General features: G+C 40.2%; 1 protein-coding gene across 1 annotated transcript in view; it reads left to right on the top strand.

Moving 5' to 3' along the window:
* The window catches only part of Wdr64 (WD repeat domain 64), a 93,020-nt gene that overhangs the window by 59,726 nt on the left and 15,905 nt on the right, over nt 1-17,389 (top strand). The window contains exons 15-22 of the mRNA XM_027418895.2: nt 927-1,106; nt 5,631-5,761; nt 9,637-9,738; nt 10,760-10,829; nt 11,674-11,710; nt 12,714-12,847; nt 15,021-15,126; nt 16,801-16,859. Coding sequence (XP_027274696.1) covers nt 927-1,106; nt 5,631-5,761; nt 9,637-9,738; nt 10,760-10,829; nt 11,674-11,710; nt 12,714-12,847; nt 15,021-15,126; nt 16,801-16,859 — 819 coding nt within the window. The remainder of the gene's footprint in view (nt 1-926; nt 1,107-5,630; nt 5,762-9,636; nt 9,739-10,759; nt 10,830-11,673; nt 11,711-12,713; nt 12,848-15,020; nt 15,127-16,800; nt 16,860-17,389) is intronic.

The raw sequence follows: 17,389 nt of genomic DNA, 5'->3' as shown, positions 1-17,389 counted from the left end.
AGGGCTATATAGAATATGCTATCATAATATAAAAGCAAATAAAAAGATAGGGTGCATTCCTCCCATCTCTCCTTCATGTGTGAATTTGATTGAGAGATGCTGTCTCAGTAAATAAGGTGTAAAGCAATCAAGGATGAATCCTGATATTAGCCTTGGGGTTTCACATGCTCATACACACATGTACACATGCAAACGTGCATGCACACATACAAGCATAATATACACATGAAAATAGAAAAAAATAATGGATGAAAATAGAAAGGCAGTATCATATTGTCTTAGCAAGGCTTTCTATTGCCTTGATTAAAACACTTTAAAAAAAAAAAAACAAAAAACAACTTGAGGAAGAAAGGATTTATTGTATCTTAACAGCCTGCAGTCCATTGCTGAAGGAAGTCAGGGCAGGAAGTCAAAGCATAAACTGATGCAGTGGCCTGGACGGGAGCTGCTGACTGACTTGCTCAGCTGATTTCTTACAGCACCCAGGACCACCAGCCCAGGGCTGGCACCACTCACGGTGGGTTGGGTCTTCCCACATCAGTCATCAGTAAAGAAAATGCCCTACAGGTGTGCCCCTAGGCTACTCTGGTGGAAGCATTTTCTCAATGAAGTCCCCTCTTCTCAAAGGACTCTTCTCTAGCTTGTGCCAATTTGACATAAAGCTAACCAACAGATACAGAAATGGCGTAAGGCATGTACATGTGTGTGTGATAAAACTTCCATGACTATTATCAGATTTGGGTTTCTGGTTACTATAAAGAGTGAGTTGTGAACAAAATTATGTTTTGAGTGGAAAGACACAGCTTGAGAGCTGATGATGCAGGATGACGGGGTACCACTCTGTGTTTGCTTCATTTAAGACCAGCTCAAAGGAAATAATTCATTGAACTCTTATTTTTCTACTTACTAAATTTCTTCTGCACAAGGGAAAAGAAGATGATGTCATCCTCGTGGTGATATGGGAGCTGCCTGATGCCATGCCTTACCTACAGTATGGGAGCCATATTGTACATCTGAAGATGTCAACTAAAGAAAGGTTGATGGCCATTCCTTTCCCGGATGTTGAGTTAATTGTCCAGAAAAGTGTTACTCAACAAACTAGTAACGTATGTTCAATTTCTTTTTTAAAAATATTTCCACTGAGAATTCCATAGAACATATTTTGATCATATTCACCCCAACTCCTCTTCTTCACTCCTCTGAGATCCATCCCTACCTCCCTAACCCCTAACTTTGAGTCTTTTTTTAAAAAAAAATAATCCATAGACTCCCAATTTGTGTTGTTCATATAGCTCTGGGTATGGGGCCATCTCCTGAAGCATGATTGACTTATCAGGAGCCACACCCTTAAAGAAAATTGATTCTCCCACTTCCCTGAACCCCCCCAACTGTCCATTAATCCTTAGTTAGGGGTGAGGGCTTGGGAGCCACTCCCTCTCCCGTTTAGAGTGGAGATTGTGATCTCGCTCAGACAACAGCAGCTGCTGTGTGTGCGATGGTACTGTCATGTCCAGAAGATACTTTCACTCTGGTCCTCCTCACCTTTGGCCTTAAACTCTTTCTCTCTCCTTTTCCACAATGGCTCCCAAGCTTTGGAGAGGGGCTGTGAGATAGATGGCTGAGCAGTTTGACTTGTAAGTTTTCTGTCTTAAGCGTCCTCCACTGCATAAAGAAACTTTGCTGATGAAGTCTGAGGGCTGCACTAATCTACATGTGAAGAAATTTGGATTTAGAGGACAGTTTGATATTATCTCTCTTTAACTCAGTAACAGTAATAGATTCAACACCCAGGGCCAAAGGACTCACCAGCCATGCATGTTTTTTTGTTTTGTTTTGTTTTCCCTGTGGAGTTACCTTAAAAGTTGAATTCCTTGCTGGGTGGTGGTGACACACACCTTTAATCCCAGCACTCTGGAGGCAGGTGAATCTCTGTGAGTTCAAGGCCAACCTGGTTTACAGAGCTGGGACTGGCTCCATAGCTACTGAGAAACCCTGTCTCAAACAAAACAAAACTAAACAAAACAAAACACCCCCCCTCCAAAAACAAATACAGAAAATAGTACAGTCAACTTCTAGGCATTAGATTTGTTTTGTTTATGGCCAGTTTTTTTTTTTTTTTTGGTTGTTGTTCTTCATAGCACTTCCCCACATTTGCTATCTATGCATTTTGAAGTGGAGCTTCAACATGGCATCTTTTCTTTTTTGTTCTTGTGGCATATGTTTTTATTTTTTTATTTTTTATATATTTGAATTACAAACAAGATTGAATTACATGACGATCCCAGTTCCCTTCTCCCTCCCTCCCTCCTCTACCACCCCCCAACTAAAATCCTAACTATATATGTCCTTTCTTCTAATCTACACCTGACTCAAAATTTCTGCTTCCTCATGACCTCTGCATCCTTCCTTTTCTTCCCTTCTCACTCTCATAGCTTCCTCCCCCCTCTTCCCATGTTCTCAATTTGCTCAGGGGATGGTGACCCTTTCCCCTTCTCCAAGGGACAAAGTTTGTCTCTTTTAGGGTCTTCTTTGTTTACTAGTTTCTCTGGCAGTGTGGATTGTAGGATGGTAATCCCTTATTCTATGTCTAAAATCCACATATGAGTGAGTACATATCATGTTTGTCTTTTTGTGATTGGGTTGCCTCCCTCAGAATGGTTTCTTCTAGTTCCATCCATTTTCCTGCAAATTTCAAGATTCTGTTGTTTTTTTTTTTTTTTTCTGCTGAGTAGTACTCCATTGTGTAAATGTACCACATTTTCTCCATCCATTTTTGGTTGAGGGGCATCTAGGCTGCTTCCAGTTTCTGGCTATTACAGATAGTGCTGCTATGAACATTGTTGAACAGATGTCTTTGTTGTATGAATGTGCTTCTTTTGGGTATATGCCTAGGAGTGGAATTGCTGGATCTTGTGGTAGACTCATTCCCATTTTCCTGAGTCACCATACTGATTTCCAAAGTGGCTGTACAAGTTGGCACTCCCACCAGCAGTGGAGGAGTGTTCCTCTTTCTCCACATCCTCTCCAGCATAAACTGTCATTGGTGTTTTTGATTTTGGCCATTCTGACAGGAGTAAGATGGTATCTCAGAGTTGTTTTGATTTGCATTTCCCTGATGGCTAAGGATGTTGAACACTTTCTTATGTGTCTTTCAGCCATTTTAGATTCCTCTATTGAGAATTGTCTATTTAGTTCTGTACCCCATTTTTTAATTGGATTGTTTGTTTTGGAGAATAGCTTCTTGAGTTCTTTGTATATTTTGGAGATCAGTCCTCTGTCAGATGTGGGGTTGGTGAATATCTTTTCCCAGTCTGTGGGCTGTCGTTTTGTCTTGCTGACTGTGTCCGTTGCATTACAGAAGCTTCTCAGTTTCAGGAGGTCCCACTTAAATTAATTGTTGATCTCAGTGTCTGTGCTACTGGTGTTATGTTCAGGAAGCAGTCTCCTGTACCAATTAATTCCCACTTTATCTTCTAATAAGTTGAGTGTGGCTGGGTTTATGTTAAGGTCTTTGATCCATTTTGACTTAAGTTTTGTGCAGGGCGAAATGCTTGGGTCTATCTGTAGTCTTCTACATGTTTGCATCCAGTTATGCCAGCAACATTTGTTGAAGATGTTCTCTTTGTTCCAGCATATATATTTGGATTGTTTGTCAAAAATCAGGTGTTCGTAGGTGTGTAGGTTAATATCAGGGTTTTCAACTCTATTCCATTGGTCTACCTGTCTATTTTTGTCTCAATACCAAGCTGTTTTCAGGACTATAGCTCTGTAATAGAGCTTGAAGTCAGGGATGGTGATGCCTCCAGAAGTTCCTCTATTGTACAGGGTTGTTTTGGCTATCCTGGGTCTTTTGTTTCTCCATATAAAGTTGAGAATTGTTCTTTCAAGGTCAGTGAAGAATTGTGTTGGGATTTTGATGGGGATTGCATTGAATCTGTAGATTGCTTTTGGCAAGATTGCCATTTTTACTACAACATAGCATCTTTTCATCCTTAACTGTTTCAGTATATATTTCTGAACAATAATTCTTTCAAAAATGGCAATAACGTTGTTGTTTTATAGACATGTTTATTATGAAAATATGGGCATGTCAAATATAAAATTACAAAAACTTTTAATACTATAATGCATTCGGTCTTCAAACCAGAGTTCCAGTTTTCCTTATATTTCAGAAGCATCTGTATATATTGAAGTAGACACCTTCTCTTCAGCAAGTTATTTCTGTGACATGCTTGCAGGCACATATATCTGAGGAGGAAGTATTCAGGGAGTTTGGTTGAGGATGAAAAAAAGGGAAATAAGGAAGGAAGATGTCATCTTGTTTGTTCTTTAAAAACATTTAGGCCTTTCATTGTTTTAAATGTGTTTTCATTAACTTTATGACTATACTGTTAGCTTGACATACCTCAGCGTCTCAGCTTTTTCAAGGACAAATGGTCAGATGCCAAAGCCTACAAGAAGGCTGAAGATTATACAAGGACCAAGCAAAAGAAGCCTTCAGGATCTCCCTTGTCACTAGTGAAATAACTATCATGTAATTCCCGAGAAAATTATGAGGCTTGTCCTATAGAATTTGAAAACTCTCTATTGGATCATTTTAATATGGAAAAGATATTATTTTTCTCATATTGAAGCAAATGTCAGCATAGTACTGACTGAACTTGAATTGCATTGGTAGCTTCAATAGAGGGTTATATTGTTAGATTAAAGAAAGGGCTTTGAAATTAATACACATGATTCTCAACACTTTGGAGAGGAATTCTAGCCTACCTCCTCTAACTCTGTTTGTCATTGGAACTAGGTTTAGACCTAGGTATACACTGTATGAAACATTGTATATAGCCAATAACAGCAGAAAGATGAGTGTGCAGTGCTTTGGAAGCAAAGCAGTAGTGAAGTAATTGCACAGGTGACAAAGAATTGAAAACTGATCACTTTAAATTAGATGATATATTAGTAAAGTACAATGTAAGGGGGGTCTGGAGGTATGATTAAATGGATTAAAGTGCTTGCTACACAAGTCTTAGACATGCCCCAATACAGCATTTTGAGATCATTCAGTAATTAACACTTCATTTAGATACTTTAAAATGTCATACGTATCTCAGATCACAGATACCATATTTAATTCTGCATTCCAAGAACATAAGATGATAAACAAATACCCAAGGCAAGATAACTGCAAAAAAACATGTGTAACTAACTGGCAGTTCATAGCAAAGACTTCTATAAAGTTCTACGACATCAGAAGCTGGGACAGATGGACTTTTCAAGTGTGAGACTAGCATGTTAGTGGAAACAGCAAATGTAGACTGTTTTTTTTTTTTTCAAAAGCATTGAAGGGAAGATAAAAAAGAAATAGAAGTAGTCTAGTGTTGGTAAAGCAGGGTAAGTCAGGACTAAGTCAAAATGGGCCAGAAGAGAAGAGAATATGTTTGTTGTGTCAATGAGTTCTCCAAGGTAAATTTTCTAATGCTAAAGACAAGGATGTAGTAAATGTCATGCTCAATGACTTTGAACATACTATGAAACTGCTTTCAGTGGATTACAATTATAATGTGCAAGTATAGCATTTGAATTAGGCTGACTTTGTATTCCCACCAATCTACATCTGTGTCATTTTTCTTTAGAATCCTGCCGTTGATGTTGACGTGAACTGCATTGATCTGTTTCAAACGGAGGGTTACAATTTGATAGCTTGTGGAACCTTGAATGGCATGATTATCTTATGGAATTTTGTAACAGCTACTGTCAAAGAAATGTAAGTGTCATCTTGGCCCCAAATACTATGAGTTTTACTTCTTAAGAGTCTAAATAGCAAGTAATACCTCCAAGGAAGGATTTCCCTGGAGGCTATGTTCATATGTTCTGAGAGTCTAAATCCCTAAATTGCACAAAAAGCCTTAAATATTTGTATACCCAAAAGATTTCTCCTTTACGTAAATATATGATCTTTCCGATTTTAAGTTTATGGCTTCAACAAATGGTTTTAATTTTATTTTTTAAATTTTATTTATTTGTATGTATATGGATATTTTGCCTGATGGTGGCAGGGGCCAGAAGAAGACACTGAATCCCCTAATGCTGGTGGCACTAACAGTTGTGAGTCATCCTATGGATACATGAAATCGAACCTGGGTCTTGTAGAAGAGCAGCCAGTACTCTTAACCACTGAGCCATCTCTCTAACCCCAAAAATATTTAAAATGTATAACAACTTGACATACTAATGTCCACAAGCTTTCAAGTATACATATCCAGTCATCCAGTAGCATTTCCTATCTGATCTCTTCCCCTTTCATGTCAAGCTTCACAATTCCTGACCTGCCCTTCCATCAAGCTTTTCCTCCCACTGTATTCCTAGTGCCATCAATGTCTATGCACTTATCAAAGACAACATTCTAGAAGGCATCCCAGAAGGCTTTTCCTTCTCCTTCACGTCAGCCTATCCAATTTACTACCATGATGACTCTAGCAAGGGCCAATGTCACAGGTGCATCCTGGATTCCAACCAATTCTGCTGAAATACTCTGGATCATGACTGGAGTGTTTACTCCCCAGTTAGCCATCTCTAAGTGTTCCTGCCATTGGTTTAAAGGACCTAACATAATGTATTATCTATATGACTAAACTGTAAATAATAGACCGTCTCCACTTGTGTACTTGGACCTTGTATGGACACCCTCTATCAAGAGGACTTATAAAATTATTTGCAGATACAAAATATAAAATCAAGTTTAGCTTAGAGAAGAGGGGAGTAGAATCGAAAAGAAAGGGATATTTTGGGGGAGAGAAAGGGGGAGAGAAGAAAGCATATAAGAAATCTCTATGTCTAGTTAGAGGGCATTATCTACTACTGGTCTGCCTGGATCATAGCCCTTCTCATCAAAAATTGGCCCCATCAAACACTCAGTGCCTGTCCGTGTACTGTATGCTAGTCATTTGATACCTAGTCTACACACATTGGACAATTCCTCACAATCTTATTAACAATCCTCACACTGAAGGTGTAACTTTTGTCTGACTCACCACTGAAAAGGAAAAGAAGACAGATTAAAAATGATCAGTGCTGATGCCACCGTGAAAAGAGGGGGCAGCTGTTCTGAGCTATTCCAATTTCAAGGTAGCAATCCTTCTTGCTTAAGAACCAGGCATTTTATTTTGCCAAGGGATGCGTGCAAATTTAGTACTCAATAAAAGAGAGCAACTATGGTAGGTTATACATTGTGTCTCTTTTCTATAGGTAGGTGACTATTTTAGAACAGTAGGGTCCTGGGAGATAGTTCAGTGAAGAAAGGACTTGCACTGCAAACACAAGAACCAGAATTTTATCCCTGAACTTAAGTGTGAAAAGACAGGTGTTCTGACACATACTTATAACCCCAGCACTGGTGATATAGGGACAAATAGATCCCTGGGGCTTGCTGGCTACCAGCCAGCCAAGCCTACTTGACAAATTCTAGGCCAGTGAGAGATACTGTCTCATAAACAATGGGTCCTGTGCCGGGGGAACAACACAGAGTTTGTTATTTGGCCACTACACATCTACATACACACATACACACAGAATATTTTTCATTTAGACTCAATCACTGGAGTCTTTTGGGAAAGAAAGACACAGCTTATCCCAGAACTGTGTAATATAGTCCCAGCTTTACTGGTTATAAAGCTGAACATTATTCCTATATTTATGATTGGGCTATTTCCACTATTTTATTTATTAATTAATTTTATATGTGTGGATGTTTTGTCTGCATGTGCACCAACTGTGCGTCTAGTGCCTACAGAGGCCAGAAGACCATGTCAGATCCCCTGAAACTAGAATTATGGACAGTTGTGAGCTGCCATGTGTGTGCTGGGAGTTGAACCCAGGTCCACCATAAGAACAGCCAGTGCTCTTAACCATTGTTCCTCCAACCTGCCATTTCTTCTCTTTTCTTTTCTTTTTTGGTGAATATCTTTTATTTAAATTAGAAACAATCTTATTTTGCATATCAATCCCCATTCCCTCTCCCTTCCATACCCCCTACTAACCTCCCATCCCATCCCCCTTCTGCTCCCCAGGGAGGGTGAGGCCTTTCATGGAGGATCATCTCAGTCTGTCACATCATTTGGAGCCGGGCCTAGGCCCTACCTCATGTGTCTAAGCTGAGAGAGTATCCCTCTATGTGGAATGGGCTCCCAAAGTCCATTTGTACACTAGAGATAAATACTGTTCCACTACCAGAGGCCCTATAGACTTCCCAGGCCTCCTAACTGACACCCACTTTCAGGGGTCCTGGGTTGGTTCCCTAGCTGTCAGTCTGGGGACCATGAGCTCTCCCTTGTTCAGGTCAGCTGTTTCTGTGGGTTTCCTCAGCCTGGCCTTGAACCCTTTGCTCATCACTCCTCCCTCTCTACAACTGGATTCCGGGAGTTTGGCCCAGTCAACCTGCCAGTTCTTAATATACCTCATTTTGTCTGACTCCTTCACCAGTCAAAGAGAAAGAATGCTTCTCTCTCAAGAACATCATGATTTGGAGGTTCAAGCTTAATAGAGTTTCTTGCTAATTGAACATCTATTTCATGATTGATTGATGATCAAATATATCTAAAAGTGTGGAGCTAAAGGAGCCATCCGTTCACAAGCTTCTTTTTTGATCTTGGTCCCATCCATTCAAGACTCCCACACTATTGTGTCATTCTCCTTTCTGCTACTGTAACACATCCCTAAGGCAGTTAGAAGAAAGATTTGTTTTGACTCTTGGTTACACAGGTTCAAGTGATCAGTTGACGCTGTTTGCTTTGGGCCTGTGAGAAGACATCAGATCAGAGTAGGAATGAGTGATGGAGCATCTTATAGTGAGAAAGTGAATAAAGAAAGAAATGGGTGCCTGATCTCTCTCAAGGATCTGCTTCCCAAAGGACAAGAAAACTTCCCACTATTGCCCACCCCTTAAAAGCTCAACACCTTCCAAGGGCACTGACCTGGGGAGCAAGCCTTTACAATATGGGTCCTTGAAGGATGTTCCAGATCCAAATTTTAGCAATCACTCATCAGTTCAAATTAGCAGATGTAATTTCCCTTAAAGGAAAGAGGCATGTTGCTAAGAGGTTAGTTTGCCCTCAGGGATGCAAAGTGACAGAGATACAACAGAGTGTAGTGTAGGTGGCTAGAGACTATTGTTCTGTTCCAAAGACACTACCTGGGAAGTCCCATGGGATCTGGGTCCATGGATGACTAGAGCAGTGGGAGCAGAGTAATCTCTGGATTATCTGCTGTTGTCCACTTGGTTTTAAATCCTATGGTTAGGCACCACATGTCACTCAAGTCCCTCCTTCCTTATGTTCAGAGTAGAATTCTGTTGTTTAAACTGTCAGGAACTTCCAGGTGGTTCCTCTACAGGCTGAGACACTCTGACCTATAGGTAGGAAATCTGTCCAGTTAATTGGATTAAAGACTTGTAGATCATCTGATGATCACATGATCCACAAAGCTTTAATAAACAAGGTATACCTGAACTACCCCCTTCCCCAGGTTTTCACTTCATGTGCAGTGGTAACATTTTAAGTCACTATATCTGCATGGGATTGATGAAGTATGAGGCAAGTTTCATAGTTCATGCTGTTCACTAGGCAAGGGCATGCTTGTTTTCAGATACCGGCCTGAGGACTGCTTCTCCACAGACCCTGAGTTGGATCCCAAACGCTTTCGGATTAACGATATAATGTTCCTCTTCCGACCTCCTGACTGTGTAAGGTAACTCAGAACTTCGTGGTCCAGTAGTGCTATCTGGAACCCAGGTAGGGTGGCATGAGCTATCCATATCCCAGAATGAGTAGGAGTCAGCTGAAGGAAAATGGATGTTGAGCTGAAGGAAAAAACCAGTGTGTGGACCCTTTGCGTGTCAGCCACATTGTGTAGACACCATGTCATCTCACTGTATAGACCCTTACCATGCTCACTGGATCTTACTTTTAGCTAAACCTAACCCAACCACCACAGATGTGCAGCCAATTTAGGTCTAGGAGGGAATAACTGGAAAAAGCATTGCAGATTTCATATACTATCTAGTATAACTGGGCAATCTCCATCCACTCTTTCAAGAGCAGGGCATTGCTTGTTAACTTTCTAATAAAAAGTATTTTTTTTTCTGTTTTCTACTTATATTTGCTTTAGGAGTCTATATTTTTAAGCAACAATGTTAAACAAATATCTAGAGAGAAATGAAAGGTTTCTGTGCTATAGTTAGGGCTCACTTGTTGGTGAGTCAGAATTTAGCACCTTCCCTATATATCTTAAAATATCATCAAAACTCTTTGAAGAATATTATCAGAGCCTGTTCTCTATATATAAACTACTTTTCAGCCCCTGGCCACAAAGCATAGAAGAAGAAGGATCAGACCAGAAGAAATAAAACAAAACAAACAAAGAAAAAACAACAAAAACCACAGTGCAAGGAGTTAGCCAGTTTTGTCTTCACCTGCTGCATTTCAGTTTCTGAACCTCAGTGGCCCAATCTGGTGTTAATAATGGGACAGCCTCACCAGACCCAGGCAGCAGCAATACCCCTTCAGTACTGAGGCTCCTCAGCACTCTCCTATAACACCACTCTAGTGAGCAGCCATCCCATGGGATTTAGGGTGTGGCTGGTTAATGAGTGAGTGGGATACTCCCAGGGATGAGGACCAAATAACCACCTGAACCTGAAACACAGGACACTCTGAGTTCTATGGGTTTTCTGAACCTTGCATCCTGTGTCTCCCCCGTCCCTGCACAGGAGATCAAGTCAGGATTCTATCTGCTCATCAACCCAATGTGACTCAAGCAAGGGTCCGCAGAGTAGCAAGGTAAGTGCAAGGTAGACACAGCATCCTCCTGTTACAAGCAGTGCCTCAGAAATAGTGGTTCTTGTTGTACATCTTTGTGTACATGTGAAATCTTTGTTTTCCTTGAAAATCAATGACTGCATTGTTTTTTCTTCACTTACTTTCAAGGTCTTCCCATACGTCAACAACCAACACAAGACCATTAATAAATAAGTGTTTTAATAAGTTATTCCTATTGTCTTATGCTTGTAAAATGACCCAGTGATTTTGAGCTTCTCTTCTCTGTTATCATATTTCACATATGGTGTAATTAGATCACAGCCCATAATGCAATGCAGTGGTCTTCTGTCTTCTGAGTTCCAATTTTACATATTTTTGCTGAGTGCTTTTCTAATCAGAATTTTACTAAGTCAGATTTTCACACAAAAGTTATTTTGAAAGAACTAGTGTGGCAGAAAGACAACAACACAGATAGATAGAAAAGCTAGGTAGAGCCGCGCCTAAATCCTAGCCCTCTATACACTGTCCTGTCCCTAAAGCTGAGTTTCTGTCCCCTTATGGGAATTTAATGGGGGAATAAAGATACCTGGTGTGGCTGTCAGTAGAATTAGAGACAAATACACACCAAGATTTAGGGGCCTAGTCACTGTCACTAGAGCAAGTCACCAGGAAATGCCATTGTTTTATAGCTCTTCTGTTTGACTATGAAAATCTCTGCAATACAGTATTTCAAAGAAATAATTGTGAAATGACTTTTAACATTAGTATTTAGGAATGTCAACTCAGCTCTGCAGAAGCTGACGATCTAGTAGGTCTCACCCCCTTGCAATGTCACAGAAACGTTTTCTCTCTCTTCTCCATTCAGGGAAGTAGACTAAGTATACATGACACCGAATTCAAAGGTCAGTATCAGCTCTCTCCCTTAGAATCAAGCCACTGAGTCTTTTCTTTCCTTTGTGACACAGGGGATCAAGCCTGGGACCTCACAAATGCTGGGCAAGCATGCTGCCATGGAGCTACAGTCCAGAGCAGCTCCTTTGCAACAGGGACTTTGTGTGATAGAATATTCCTGATGTGCTCTTTCTGTAACTGAATCTTGAAGGGTTTGGAGGTCTAGGCAGTCTAATGCAGTGGTTCTTAACCTTCCTAATGCCACATCCCTTTAATACAGTTCCTCATGGTGTGGTGACCCCCCAACCATAAAATGATTTTGTTGCTACTTCATAACTGTAATTTTGTGACTGTTATGAAGTATAATGTAAATATTTGGTATGCAGGATATCTGATATGTGACCCCCTGAAGGTTGGCCTAGTGGGAAGAATATTAAAATGATGCCCTTTGAGGGGCTCAATGAGAGTGAGAGGGGATGAGAAAGAGTAATACAGAGTAAATATGATTAATACATATGCTATACATGAGTGAGATTGTCATAATGAAACCTGTTATTATTGGTAGTTAATACATGCCAATTTTAAAAGGATGGCATGTCCAGAAACATTGTCAACATGAACAAAAACAATGCATTTTATGCTAATTCTAGGTTTTTAAAATCTTAAGTATTACTGACCTTTTTAGTCTCCAATGCATTTTGCTAAAACTTATGCTAGATTTATAAAACATAGATGTTTTAAAACTTTCCCAAGGTTCAGCCACCACGTGCAGAATCTTCTAGAGGCTTTTACGTTAGGAGCCCAAATATGCCTTTTAGATTTTTCCAGTGATCCAGTATTCCATTCTCCAAATGCTTTTCTGTTTTCTTCCTTGTGAATTCTCTTGAGTTTAAGGGGAAAAAATGAGAAAATTCTGTGTTTCTCTTTTCCCATCCATCTCTTCTTTGGTGTCCCATAAAACTTGAAACCCCAAGGATTACAAATACCAAGAGAGCTCATGAGTTTCTCTACCAGGTGAGCAAACAGACATGGGAGAGCAGCATACAGCGAGCAGAAAACAGGCCATGTTCGGTAGCTCATTGGAAGCACAGCCTCCTATCCTGGTCACTGCTCATGAGGATGGACACCTCCGCCTGTGGACGCTGGAGGTGATGGAGTTTGGTCTTGGCTGGGGCTCAAAAGGAATGGGATGATAAAGAGGACAGTCATGCATTGCGACTTCTTCCACCTGGCACCCAATTCAGACATTCCACTATTCTAACCAAACAGATGGCCTTTCAGTTCACTCACTCTCTACTGCCAAACTATACACTAGGCCAGTTTTACTACTCAAGACATTAGATCATCAGAACTGCTGAGAGGGTCAGATCTTTCAAGCTGCGCTGTAAATTCATGGTAATATTTCACTGGATATTTAAATCAATGCTATCAAATGTATTACATAAAAGGTTGTAAGGGGCTAGGGAGATGGGTTTAGCCAATAAGGCACTGAAGAACTGAGTTCAACTTCTAGTTCCACATTAAAAACCTGAGTCTGGTAGAGCTCTCTTATAATCCCAGTCCTGGAAAGAATGGGTCAGCATATCCCTGGGGCTTGCTGGCCAGCCATCCTAGCCTAGCTGGCAAGCTGCAGGCCAGGGGTGAGCTTTTCCCAAAATAAGATGAATGGTGTTCCTGAAGAATGACACCCAATTGTTCCCTGACCTACACACACACACACACACACACACACACACACACACACACAATACATTCATATTTTCATGCCATAAAACAGAATATAAGAATATTTATGCATAGCATAAAAAGTACTTTTTCATTATATTTATGTATCTGTGTGTACGTTTATGTATGTCTGTGTGTGTATGTGGGTGGATACATGCCATCACAGTAATGAAAAAAATTAGAAGGAAACTTGTGAGAGTCACTTTGCCACCATATAGCTCCCAGGGATCAAATTTAGGTTGTCAGGCTTGGCAGCAAGCCCCTTCACTGCCTGATCCCTAATATAAAACTTTAATGATATAAATTATTGAAAGATGGTATTTGCATCACATTGAATGTTCTTAAATCTTTTACTGTGAAAACAGTAGTTTTAATTCACCAGGAGATTTTCAAGTGTTTTTTTTTTTTTTTTTTTGATGGAGGGTGGGCATCCCAAATTAAAAGTACAAATTAGGGACCATCAGGATGGCTCGCTGGGTAAAAATCAGTTGCCACACAAGCTCCTAGAAATCCCATGTATAGGTGGAAGGAGAGAACCAGCTCCACAAAATTGTCCTCTGATCTCCACACATGCATCCCAACACACACACACACACACACACACACACACACACACACACACACACACACAACACAACACACACACACACACACACACACACACACACACACAACACAACACACACACACACACACACACACACACACACACACACACACACACACGTTTATTTTTAAAAAAAGAATTCAAAGTAGGAGGCCTTAAGGGAGCAGAAGAGGATACAGGAGTTGTGAGTCGATTGCCCACTGTGGCCCTGAAGCTCTTGTACACACAAGAAGGTGTGAGTGTTGTGATAAGGGTTTCTTCTACAGAAAATCCAAAGGCAGCAACAGCATTGTATGACCCACACTGAACTCTGAAAACTTGAAGCAGCAAAGCTATCTGCCAGCTCAGCCCTAGTCTGCCCATGGGTTCTGACTTCATAATGAAACCCCCGGTTTGAAAACATAAACTGCCTCCAAGATGATCTTGGAATAAAATGTTGTTTTATCTGTGACGAATTTAAAAAAGACAGAGAGAAACAGAACAGATGATATCTGAGTAAAGTCTTAGAAAACAGCTACTGACTCAAATTCTATTCTCAGTGTCCAGTGAGACAACATATATGAAAGTCCTTCCAAGGGCTAGCCTATACCACTCAAAATAATTACAATCCATTATTGCCCCAATAATCAGAAATATGTTTTCCTGGCAGGTAAATATGCCTGTTGAAATATGCCTTGTAACCATTGAGTTACATTTGACTCTGATGGGAATGCCTGTGTAAGAGGAGACCATATAGTTGAAATCCCATGGAAGAAATTGTGGGAAAAGGTAACACCAAAGAAATAGGAACTCATTAGTCAGCTAATAGTCATCCATGCTTAGAGTTATCCATACCATTCATTTCAAAGTAATAAGTCCTCATGGAGAGTGTCAAGTTATTTTCAGTACAGGATAGAAAATCCTGTCTCAGGTAGAGTGAAATTCAACTTTAATATTGCGATCTTATAGAGTTTATTGTAGAAGTGTTGTTTGCCTTGTCCTTTGTTCAGGGGAAGCTTCTGAAAGACATATTGCCCTTCACGAAGCACTCAGCCATTTCTCTGACGTCACTGTACACTGACTTCTGCTGCAGGACACTGCTGGCTGGAAATGTGGGTAAGTCCTTTTTCTGACGGATTAAGCTGCATCTTAAGGATTTATGTGATTTAAAAATGGCTCTGAGAAACACGTGTGACATTTGTGGGGACAAATGAAAGTCTCCAAGTGAGAAAGTTTGACATCTGAGAACACAATGCAGCATGGTTATCTGCCAGCTCAGACCCAACCTTTTATGTTTGTGGCATGTGTCCTCCTTACAAGTCTTACAGGGCCTGAATACAGGTAAATGACCCATCATTTTGTCTTTCACCTTACAGCCTCAGAACTCAGCTTAGATGCTGAGACTCTGCTGGGCCTCCTGGAGGCTGAGACTCCAGGATTGAGATTGGACACTGCTGCAGACTGGTACCTGACATGCCCCAGGGTATCAGCTAATGCCAAATGGCTGCATGCCCCTACCTCAGGGCAGGATCCAAAGCTCTATCCCCCATCCAAAGGATCTTTTTTGTTTGTCTTTTGAGACAGGGTCTTTCTATGTAACTTTGGTTGTCTTGGAACTTGCTATGTAGACCTGGCTGCCCTTCAATTCATAGAAAATTGCCTGCCTCTGCCTTCTGAGTACTGGTAATAAAGGTGTGTGCCACTGTGGCCAGCCTACAGATAATTTCTTCTCAAATTCTAGACGTTTTCTGATGGAATCTTGGGGGTCTCTTTTGTATAATATCATACCATTTGTAAAGAGGAATAATCTGACTTACTTTGCTATTCATAGTCCTTTGATTTTCTTCTCTTATTTTACTGCTTTAGCTAGGACTTCAAGCACTGTATTGGATAGAAATGGGTAAAGTGGACACCCTTATCTTTTTGATCTTTGTGGGAATGCTTTGAGTTTTTCTTCATTTATCATCATGGTGACTACTAGTTTTTTATGCACTAGCTTTTATTCTGTTGAGATATGATCTCCATCCCAAGTCTCTCCAGGGATTGTATCTTAAAGGGATGCTGTATTTTCTAGATAGCCTTTTCTGCATCAATTTAAATAATCATATGATTTCTGTCCATTTATATTGTCCCATTTTGTTCATTACTTATTTCCATTGAACCATCAATGCTTCCCTGAAATAGAGCCAACTTGATATGTGTTCTTGAATTCAGTTTGCAAGGTTTTATTTTTTTCAAGAAATTTTTTATCTGTGTTCATCAAGGGAATTGGCCTAAAATTCTCTTTTTTGTTGAATTTTTATCAGTTTTGGTATCAAGGTAATCCTGGCTTATTAAAAGACCTTGGAAGTGTTCCTTCCCCTTCTTTTATGGAACAATCTGAGTTGGTATTGCTATTCATTCTTCCTGGTGTTTTTTTTTTTTTGAGATAGGATTTCATGGAGCCCAAGATGGCATCAAACTTGCCGTATAACCAAGGATGACCTTGTACTTCTGGTTATTGTACCTCTACCTCCTGAGAACTAGGGTTACATCCAATGTACCACCACACCCAGTTTTATGCAGTGCTGGGGATCAAGCCCGGGATTTCCACATGATGGACAAATTAGACAAGCCTCCTTCCACACTATATCCCCAGACTACAAATTTCCTCTTTTATATCTTATTTCTCAGATTCTATTCTATCTACTAATATAAGTGCCTGAATCAAAATGACTTGTCATTATGGAGAGTGTTTGCATAAAAAATATAATATCTAATTAAGGACTACAATGTTTAATTTTTATACAGAAGGACATGTTATCCTTTGCAGTATTAGTTCCTTCTTGGATGCACCTCATGATGAAAAGGTATGAAATTTAGTTTTCCACTTACAGAAACCAGCTCATGTTTGTTGAACATTTTCCTAAAGTACACACACAATTGATGGAAATGCAAGCTGCCCTCTCCACTCCAGGTACATATTCTACTGCAATTTAAGCTACATGACCCCAGCCTTTGCTTGGATGGATGCTGTCTTAAGACAGAGAAAGAATCCTTGGATGACCAAATGCTCTTGAAAGCTCTGACACAATATGAAGTAGGAGAGTGCAGACTTTTAGCCTGCCTTTCAAAGAATAGACACAGGAAACTGAGTCACCAGTCATAGAAACTCAGAAGAAATTATTTTTAACCCTACTCAAGTCTCAAGGAATAGGAGATATGCAGGAGAACTGCCAGCTTCCTAGGACTTTGATCACACAGATCACCCTGAGTAGATGGCCCAGGGGAAATGCGGTCTTAGTGTGTCCATCAGTAAGTAGAGAGTGTGTTACATACAGAGTATATTACTGCAGAACAAACTGTAGGAATGCCTTCTGAAGTCCCTTAGACTCCGAAC

Source organism: Cricetulus griseus, chromosome 5 (genome assembly GCF_003668045.3).
Source record: "Cricetulus griseus strain 17A/GY chromosome 5, alternate assembly CriGri-PICRH-1.0, whole genome shotgun sequence".
Classification (NCBI taxonomy): domain Eukaryota; kingdom Metazoa; phylum Chordata; class Mammalia; order Rodentia; family Cricetidae; genus Cricetulus; species Cricetulus griseus.
Note: the sequence above shows the minus strand (reverse complement) of the source record. Positions and strands in the feature narration are given on the sequence as shown.